Consider the following 10876-nt stretch of genomic DNA (forward strand, 5'->3'; position numbering starts at 1 on the left):
CACTGGCGGCCCCCTGTGGGGGATTTTGTGCCTTTGATTTGCCATCATTGCGAACAGTCGCTAATCTCCGAGGAACAGAGCGGTGATTTGTGAAGTGCAACCGTTGCGTCTGTTATTTCAGATTTAGAGGCCACGTGTGCATTCAATCATAAAAGGCAAACTCAAGGTTAATCTAATCAGTCTTCTATCTATATGACTCCCACTTTAGATATTGTGAAACCTTCCTTGGCCATATTTAATTGCATTTTAAAACGCAAGACATTCAGCTCTCCTGCAAGGGTAACACACATTACTTTCAGCACTGAAGTTTTCATCTTGGCTCAATCATCAGGGTAAAGCTGCTCTGAGAATTCCTGCCAAGACATCTGGATCCTAATGGACCCTCATCAACATCACTGCTGATGTGTAACAAGCTGGGAACTTAACCTTAAGGTCTCATAAAGCAAAATACGCAGTATCATTTCAAAACCAGATTCCGCTACTGCTGCTAACAGATTATTTGTTTCAGTTGAACATCAGCACTTCTGCAATATCCAAACATGAGCCTGAAAGGAATCTGAATTTTTAGCTTATACAGTATGTATGTCTTATCTTACTTGCACAAGTAAGAAACTTAAAGCCGGCAGAATACTACAAACTAAATCTAATGTGGCATGTTTGCAAATGCTGCAGAACTGCAGCTGGCAGTACAGTGTATTCACTGCAGCTCAAGGTCTGCTCATTTAAAAGTGTCAATAGCAGATGGAGAGGATTTAACACTGCAGTAAAAGAGGTTAAGAGTTAAGTAAACCAGAAACAGTCCAGAAAGGTGTAAAAACCAATAACACAACCAGGCATTCCTATCAATTGCAGGTGATTGTGTGCTGGGGGTTGTAGTTCTGCAGGACTTGATGTTGGTTGGAAACTCAACATTTGGTTCCTTTTGATGATTTACTGTTTGTATTAGTCCCATCTTCAGGTGCATCACTAATGGTCAGCATTTTATTTATCATTGATTGATTTTTACTTTAGTGAGTCGAAGAGACGTATGCCCAAAAGTACAGCTAAGCAAACTGTATGTGTGGTCATACTCCAACTCTTGACACCTCTGTTTCAGATGGCATGGGTGGTTGGAGTGTGATCCGTGGAAAGTTTATTGCCATTAACGCGGCCAGTATGAGCTGCGCGTGTCCCCGCAGTCCACAAGGCCTGTCGCCCTCTGCTCACCTCGCTGACGGCACCACAGACCTCATCCTCGTCAGGAAGTGCTCCCGTCTGAACTTCCTCAGACACCTCCTTCGACACACCAACAAAGAAGACCAGGTAGGAGTGAAGGAGTGGTGATAAAGTATGGCATCTTTAGCTCAGCTCAGTGTATGATTAACTGCAGAGCGCTTTCTGACGTTACCCAATGGGAATACTACTCAGTTTATGATTTCATACTTCTAAAATAAGTGCACATAAACAAGTGTATGAGTCATGCTGTGGAGTATATTTCAGAATTGAAATGAGCTGGAGACATTTATCTGTCTGACAGGGATCTGTTAGCATATAAACTTATAGAGTACGGGGTAAATGGAAATTTTTATTGGGCACTGAAGTCTGTTTATCACAATCCCATAGTATAGATTGAATGAACTCCATACAAACTGGTTCCCAACATCATTAGGGGTAAAACAGGGTGATGCTTTTCCCCCCACATTTGCAATTTATATAAATGATTTGGCAAAGGAAATTAAAGCATTGAATTGTGGGATAAGATGTGGAAATGAAATAAGTATTCTTTTGTACGCAGATGACATAGTATTACTGTCACCCTCTGAAGATAATATGCAGCGGATGCTCTCCTATATTGATGATTGGTGTAATAAATGGAGACTGTTTATCAATAGAAAGAAAACAGAAATAATTCACTTTAGAAAACCTTTAACTACTCGCAGCACTTATGAGTTTAAAATTGGGTCACACAAGCTGAACATTGCAGATTCATATAAATATCTAGGTTTCTATATTGATGAACATATGAATTTCAGAAAAGGTGTTAAGGTTCTTGCTGATTCAGCACGTAGAGCTTTGGGAGGAATCATTGGTAAAAGCAAGAATCTGAAAGACATAAGTTTTCAAACTTATTCTAAATTGTTTCAAGCTTGTGTGTGCCCTATACTTGATTATGTTGTGGGTGTTAGAGGACTTATAGAGTTAGAGGAATATATCTAATTGTGAATTAGTGCAAAACAGTGCCATAAGATATTTTCTGGGTGTGCATAAATATACCCCGACATTGGCGATAGTGGAATGTATCATGTGAGGCTCACTGGAAGATATGTATGGCCCAGTTCTGGAATTGTTTATTAGATATGGACGCAAATAGGTTGACAAGGAAAATATTTCTCTGGGATAAACACATTCTTGGTCCTTGGTCTAACGATATATGCAAATTGTTTTGTAATTATGGTTTGGTGAGTTGTTTTTAAAATAATGAAAAGCTGAATATTGGTTTGTTTAAAAAATCTGTGTTTGCTAAAGACAAAAAGCAGTGAGCCGTCGATATATGGGCTAAGCCAAAATTGCGTATTTTTGTGATGATAAAACCGGAATATGGCACAGAGAATTATGTTGTATATAATTTGTCAAAAAGGCAAAGGTCTTTATGTGCTCAAGTGAGATCTGGTGTTTTGCCTTTGACTATTGAAACAGGACGATATGTTAATGTAGAAGAGGAAAAACGGATCTGTCCCATGTGTTGTTTGAATGATATAGAAAATGAGTTCCATGACACAGAAATAAAATATAACTATGTAATTTGTATCCAGCAGAGATAAGAAAAAACACTTCACAAAGTGAAGGAATTCACCAAAATAAAGCCTCCCGTCAATCACTTTCCTGCTAAATTCAAGTTTTCATCATCAGGAGTTGCTCGATCTGTGCACAGATGCACTGAGAGGGTGTTAAGTCTGTAAAGGAGCGAGCAGAAGGCAGGAGTTTGCCCACTTGCTGTGCTAGCACCTCCATTTGCTGACTCGGCTCAATTTCCCAACTATGGTTCACTTTAGTTCAAATGCCTTAGCCCTAGTGCCTTCCCACGTATCATAAATAACCTCCACCCCGGTCCAGAGAGGCACCGGTAATCGCTGCATCAGGGATATGCTGTATGGGAGAAAAGGCTGATACCAGACTAATGTCCTCTCAGGAAAGCACAAGTATTGCCAGGGGAAGTCTAGTGATTAGTAATTATTACCTCAGGAAGGACCTCGGGAAGTTTATCCCATTTAGAAGGATCTTGTAAGTCATTTTATCTACAGTAGCTGCCTTGGTAAAAGTCTTCAATTGCAAAGTGTGTTTTGAGCGAACACTGACATCCTGAGGTGACTTAACTTGTGATGAGATTTGATTAGATTGAGAGATTATGTATTGGCAACTTTGAAATTAATAGGATTTAGTAGTAGAAAAGGCAGACAGTTTAATACCAAGAACAATTAAGAAAATGATAGAAAATGTTACCAGAGCTGCCGTTATTACAGGGAAATGTAGCAACTTGAGGAAAGATTTTGCTGCTGTGTGTGACATGAAGCGTGTCCCTGCAATACCACGGCCCCAATAAAGCATATTACATCCAGATGACAATGAAATTACCAACGTGTGGGCAAAATCAAATTACCAGCATTCTCTGGTGATGCTAATGCAGAGAGGCCTAGGAATTCAGTTTTCATGTCGCTTGTCAGTCCCACTCTGCCTGGAATCCCACAATGCCTTTCAAAAATATTGGCTTGTGTCCCAAATAAAATGACCGGAGTGAACTTCAATGGGTCTTTACCGCATTTTGCCTTTCGTCATTCAGATGTCAGAACTCTCTAATGAAGATGCTGTCCAAATGATATCATCAGTGACCACAGATCTCAGTGTGTTGTGGTACTGGCAGTAAAAAGGCACAATGTGGCGCGTCTTTAGCTCGAGGTCGTCTTTTACTGCTTCACTTGCAACACCGAAAGGTAGACAAGTAGTCGTATGAGTACTGTGAGTGGGACTTTGCATCTGAGTTCACTTAATATCAGCATCACTGTCCAGCCAAGCGCAGAGAAACAAGGAGTGAGAAGTCACTAAGCGTATTCATGGCCTTGTCAGAAAGCCTTTTAGGCAGACCGTCCAGCATGAATGCAAAGCTGCTGCAGTCATAAAGTGGGTCTGATGTGAAATAAATGGCTGTCACTCCGCTTTTGGGATTAGAGAGTGCGAGAAAGAGAGAGAAGGAAAGGAGAGAGAGGGGAAAAAGAGGAAAAGAGAAGGGAATAGAGAGAAAGTGGCACCCCGTGAAGTAGAAGGAGGTATTGCGCCAGGCAGAGCTCAACCTTTCTGCGAGACTGAGTGAGATGAAAGGCGATTTTGACAAAATAATTTCTTTTCATCTCTTTCTTTCTTCTCCTCACTCCTCCGCCATTTACACAGTTTTTATGCACCTCCATTTCATCTGACCTCTACTCTCCCTCCCTCCATTTTGCATTTGATCTCCCGTTGGCCGTTTTCTTTTATCGTAAATGGGGAGGAAGAAAAATAAACCTACGTGTAGTTTTGCTTTTCATTATAAAATCAGCAGGAGTCCATAGAAAGACAATGGAGGAGAAATTAACTTTTTACCTCACCCGCTAGGAGCTAGGAGTAAACTATAGAAGAATGGCATGCCAGGAATCGTTTTGCCACCCAATGTGATCATTATATTTCAGAGAAATATGCCACTGCCTATTTTCAGTTCCATTTTGTGTATGTGATTAAGTAGTTTATGGTCAACTCGGGACATTTAAATGTTCAAAAAGTTCATGTTGTTTCTAAAAGGCAGCCTGAGTTTTGAATGAACCCGAGTAGAACTCTAATCCATTTATCCAAAGACAAATTGTTTTTATATTTTTATATATATATATATATATATATATATATATATACTGTCAGCATTAACGCGTTAATCGCGATGCGATTAAAAGGCCGAACATAACGTGTTAATTAATTAATTAGAGAGAGAGAGATAGAGAGAGATGGAGAGAGAGATAGATAGCGAGAGAGAGATAGCGAGAGAGAGATAGCGAGAGAGAGAGATAGCGAGAGAGATAGCGAGAGAGAGAGAGAGATAGCGAGAGAGAGAGAGAGAGAGAGATAGCGAGAGAGAGAGAGAGATAGCGAGAGAGAGATAGCGAGAGAGAGAGAGAGAGAGAGAGAGAGAGAGAGAGAGAGAGATATATGGGCTATATATCTTTTTAAATTAGAGTGGTTTAGACCTACAGTACTAGACCTACAGATAACTCCTGTTATGGTTTGACACTAAATAAAATTGAATTGAAAACAAGGATGGACTCTTTTGCTCGCACTGCTCATTTTCAAAAGAAACTCTTCAAGTGCTTCTGGAGAGTGGCGGTCTTAACCTTTGCACCATCTGTGGACACATCTGTTCCTTCATCCATCTATCTGTCCATCTCTCCTCCTCCTCCTCTCTTTCATCTATTTCTCACCCATCTCTGCTTTCTTCCCCAGTTTGACCACTCGTTTGTGGAGGTCCACCGGGTAAGGAAGTTTCGTTTCCAGCCGCGGCAACATGAGCTGGTTTCACTAGAGGACCTGAGTGATGGTCCAAAGAAGACAGGCTTCAGTCCCATATGCTCCGCCCAAACAACCTGCAACTACAGCACCTCCCACAGCAGCTGGAACTGTGACGGGGAGATCCTGCCTCACGCTGCCATCCAAGTCAGGTAACTAATCCCAGAATCACCTGAATATACAATCCAACTCCAAACTTACTGTTACTTCAAGCACTCTAGTCCATGCATTTGCATGTTTTGTTAGAAATAAAGAAGTTGTTCAACGCAAAGCTAAAGAAAGTCATACTGAGGTGCAAACAAACAAATCCGACATAGTTTCAACTCAGCACTTTTTGCACAGCGCAAAAAAATTGTCATTTACCAGTAATGATGAATGTTTTGCCCATATATATATATATATATATGGCTTTTTAATGCTGTAAAACTGAAAACAATCGTTTTGACTGCTGAAGATAGGCATGGTTCAATCACTTTTCCACTGTGCCAGCTTATTTTGCGTTTTATGAAGCCCATGACGAAGGAATTTACTTTTTGAGGCGATGAAGACTGGCAGAATCATTCTTAGTTTAGATGAAAACTGGCAAATGGCTTTGAATCAGCACACATAATATTGCAGAAGAGGTATAATGGAAAAAACATTGAAATACTTGCAGGGCTCCTATTTATCGCATCACCATGGTACTGGAATTCACAGCAAAGACTGTTCTGTTTCTGGTTATTACAGATACGTATAATCTCCAGTTTAAATTGCTCTAAAATGTCCCTGAGTGTCATGATTTAAAGGGATACTTCACCGATTAGCATTAAGCTTTGTATCAGTAGAAACCCGGTAGTATTTTTGAATGACCTGAATGAATTTGCTTCCCTCCCTCATGTCCCCCTGAGACTAGATCTCTCAGTATTGTGGGTCTGGAAAGAAATGACACAATGATGACCTCTGATGACACAAAAATTGTCATTTAGCGTCATCGGAGGCATTTTTGCCCAGAGGCTATGGACTACAGCCAGTTAGTTCCGCATGTTTTCAACCCGCCCATAGGGGGTGGGACTGTCACTACCCTATGCAAGTCAAGTGTCAGCCACCTTGAAGCTAAGCTAAACAGGCTCTCTTTTCAGCAGCAAACTTTTACAACAGTTATGTGTATTCAAACTGCACATGTGTACCACCGGTATACATTGGTACAGATAGGAGAATATACAGGAAACTTTATTACAGATGGAATACTAAACACACTACGCGAGCTTTGCCTGCTATGGAGACCAGCACCTCAGCCTGTGGTATCGCTCGACGCCGCTAGCCTCGTAAGGGGACATCGAAAGCGGTGTGCTTGAGACGCAAACCGAGGGCAGGAGTTCGAGCTAGGTGGAAAGCTAACGCTAGCCGGCCACCTGTCCCATCCATCCTGCTTGCAAGTGTCCGCTCATTAGACAACAAACTGGACTACATCCAACTTCAATGAAATTCCCAACGCGAGTTCAGAGACTGCAGCAGATGATGCTCTGTCGGGTAAGACTCGTGGAGGTGGGCTGTGTTAACACGGACTGGTGCAGAAATGGGGTGCTTTTATCCAACTACTGCTAACCGCTGGTGGAGTTTGTGACTGTTAAATGCCGACCATTCTACTCAAATTCACGGCTGTTTATACTCTGTTTACATCACACCAAGCGCTAATGCTATCAATGTGTTAGCTGAACTTTACGAAGCCTATAATGTGTGTGCACTAAATGTAGCCTGTTTCGTATGTCGTTTTTATATAATGTTTTTATATATTTTAGGAGACACTTTCACTGTTCCCTGCTGGACGATCTTGGAAACTCGGCAAAATTCCCCTCTCATTATTTTGGCCCTGTCTGCATTTCAGCTTTCCCCACTATCAGATCTCTATATAGCCGGTGTGGCACTGCTGGATGCATCATTTATTTCACGCTCCATTGTACTTTGCCAATGATGCATGGCGCTGTAATGTTGCCAATTTAACGGCTCTCCCCATGTTAAAAGGCTACTCCCCTTTAATTAAAGCAGAAGTCTGTCCTTTTATTGCCTTTTCCTCACCGCTAATCGTTCTTGGAGTGAGCCAGCCAGAGTGCTGCTCGGATAATTAATGGTAATAGCCCAGGATAGAAAAGAAAGTGAAGAGTTTTGCTTTGGAAGTGAGAAATGCACATAAAAAAAAAAAAAAAGTGAAACTCAAGTTGCCACAATGATTGAACCAAACAAAAACAAGGGGCCTTTCATGTAATTATAACCCAATCATAGTGCTTCCTTGATTTTAGAGTTATTATATGTATTGTAGTGTGATTGGCATTCAGTATAATAATAATAAACCGCTACACTGGGTTGAAAATTATAAGTTACCATGCTGTTCCATCATCTTAACTATTGGTGAAGCCTGCAAGTAAACAAGGTGTAAAAATACAGGTGATATTTAGTAGACAAAGGCACAGGCAGTAATTGAGGCAATAAACGAATGTACCATAATAGTCATTTTGCCTGTTCACAGCTTATTTTACTGCCTGTATACTTTTACCTTGCATGCATCAGGATATCTTATGCGTGTCATTATAGTGCGTCAGCCCCATCTGCATTCTAACATTTGTTAAAGGTGTCTCATTTAAAAGGTCTTTATACCCAACACTCTACAAAGATTGTCTCACTTTCAAGTTTGCATGTCAAGTCTGCACCCAGGGGTGCCGTTCCATTGCTTTTGCATCTGCCACATGGACAGTAAAGGCTCATTGAAATGAGCATAGTCATTAAGTTGATGGTTTGTTATTCAGGCTAAATGATGCGGTGTGTGTGTGTGTGTGTGTGTGTGTGTGTGTGTGTGTGTGTGTGTGTGTGTGTGTGTGTGTGTGTGTGTGTGTGTACACACTCTTCCCCTCTGCAGTGTCCAGTGCCAGTTGATCAGGCTGTTTGCCCGCGGTATCGAGGAGCAGCAGCAGTGTGTGTTAGAAGATCCTTGTACACTTTGGGCCCTGGAGCCAAGCACATACCAGTCAGTGGACTGAGGACTGGACATTTAGCTGCTAGAAAACCAAAACTGAGTTGCACTTGGCAAGAGTTTCCTGGAAAAATACATGCACAGCATCAGTGTTAATACCAAACGCTGGCGACCCATACCTCCTTAGTGTATTTGCTTAAATGCAAGAAGTCCTCTCAATGCACAAGAAAGTGTGTTTATAAAAAATAAAAATAAAAAGCTGAAAAGGCTCCCATCGCCTGGCATTCAAAGAGAAAAAACTGATGGCTAAAAAGTTACATTGCAGGATCTGTTACTGAAGAAATTCAGTTACAGTATGTCCTTGCTGCCATGTGGAGCTGTTAAGTGCAAAATTGCCTCATGCAGCTTTAACTAACCCCAAAATATGATATGATACAGCTGCTAGTGCCAGCGCTGCCATATTCAAACCTCAGAGTCAGTTTTTTTTTTTAATCTGTACTTTTTTGAAAATGGAAGATTGTGAAGCTCAAAGGATCCCAAGCCACCAGATGAAACAGCTGAACTGGACTGAGCTGGACTCAGCCACAACAGTCTGCGGAAGGTTTTTATCCTACCATGAAGGAGAACACAAATAGGATTTCTCCCTGTATAGCAAAGAGAGACAGCCAAGGAGATACTGCTTTGTGACAAGGATGAAGAAGAAAGGCCTGTGAAGTACACCGATAAACTGAAAAGACATAATGCAAAAAAAAATAAAAATCTTCAGTTTTTGGGGAGGAAAAAACATTTAATCTGTGACCCAGGTGGAAGCAGATATGAGCCAAGGGCACTAATGAAAAGAGCTGAATACCCTGCTAATACACTAACAGGACCCCGGTGAATTCTGGGTAATAAGGCAAAGTGGTTGCTAAGTGATTTGGTGTGTCTCAGCACTGCTGCGGTGCACCTGTGGCTCTGAGCTTTGTTCCTCTCTTGCCGAAAACTACTGACAGTTGAATCATCATCACCTGGGATTAGCCAGAATTATACATTGTTAACTTCAATTCATGATAATCCATTGAAAAATTTGCCTTATTAGCACCTTTTCATAAAACCAGACAGACCATCGGAAAATGCAATGGTAAAACTGTTTTAAACCACATGCACAATAATATTATGTTAGGATAAATTGTGTTTGTGTGTGTCTGTTTAGGGTTAAGTGTGTTTTCCACAATCCCTTTAGGGATGTGCAATCATTGGTGTGTGTGTGTGTGTGTGTGTGTGTGTGTGTGTGTGTGTGTGTGTGTGTGTGTGTGTGTGAGAATGTATTTGTGAAGGTGCCAATGTGATGAGTTGGCTCTATCACAATTAGCCTCATGACTGCCATTTTGCAGATGCTCTCTTACTGCAGCCAAACACTGCTAACACAAGCACCTATAGATGAGCAAAGACAAGCACACACAGACGCACACTTTCTTCTATTATGCTTTTTCATATATTCGTTGTGTATGTGTGTCTAACTCTTGTTAATACTGACTCTGAATGTCTGTTGTAATTCACCTTCAGTTCTCACTTTTGTCACCTTACAGTAGGTTCTTTCAAAGAACTGGATGCGTTTAAATCCTCTGTGCACACACACAAACACACACTGAAATGTATGCAAACACACACAGAAACTGTGAAAGTGAGAATTGTTTTCTGGTAGGCTATGACCAAAAGGATTTGAAAAAGAAAGAATTTAGCAATTTATGAGTGACAATGCAAAGAAAGTTGAACTGGAATTTGAATTCCCACTCTATTTGGTCTAAGGAAACACATGCTAGCACGCTAGGAAAACTAGCTTAGACTCATGGCTTCCACTAGGAAGCTTGCTAACATTAGCACTGATTACCAGACATTGCTTCTTGTTTTTGCTATTTCAATACCTGCTGAGTGAGTACCTACGGTTATCCTGATTTCTTTGCAAAAATTAATTCTAATTTCAGTTTGACTTAAAGTTTTTATTCAATCTTGCTGCTCTCCATATTCGAGTAAACATATAAGCTGTGATGCGAGTAGATACATGATTTATTCTCTGAAAATGTTCAATAAAGTCCTTTAAAATGTGGTCCTTTTCATGTCCTTTGACTGATCTTCATGGAGTGCCTGACACCAGTGATGTTTCATTCCCTCCTTTTCACACACACACACACACACACACACACACACACACACACACACACACACACACACACACACACAGGTCAACATGCTCCCTTGCTCTGGCTTTCTCAATCTCAGTCTTTCACTCCGTCTGTCTGTCCCTCTATGAGTAGAATTTAATAGGGTTCTCTGATGTGAGCGAGATGTTTCATTAAAGGACATCAGACATGAAAGGTCTCTGCTGAGATGGAG

The 10876-nt window shown here is 41.0% G+C and overlaps 1 protein-coding gene across 1 annotated transcript in view; it reads left to right on the forward strand.

The window, feature by feature from the left end:
* Window positions 1-10589, forward strand: part of cerk (ceramide kinase) — a 43372-nt gene extending 32783 nt beyond the window's left edge. The window contains exons 11-13 of the mRNA XM_031284862.2: window positions 1097-1302; window positions 5497-5711; window positions 8450-10589. Of these exons, the coding sequence (XP_031140722.1) occupies window positions 1097-1302; window positions 5497-5711; window positions 8450-8570 (542 nt within the window). The 3' untranslated portion in view covers window positions 8571-10589. The remainder of the gene's footprint in view (window positions 1-1096; window positions 1303-5496; window positions 5712-8449) is intronic.
* The last annotated feature ends 287 nt before the right edge of the window (window positions 10590-10876 follow it).

This window comes from Sander lucioperca, chromosome 20 (genome assembly GCF_008315115.2).
Source record: "Sander lucioperca isolate FBNREF2018 chromosome 20, SLUC_FBN_1.2, whole genome shotgun sequence".
NCBI classification, from domain to species: domain Eukaryota; kingdom Metazoa; phylum Chordata; class Actinopteri; order Perciformes; family Percidae; genus Sander; species Sander lucioperca.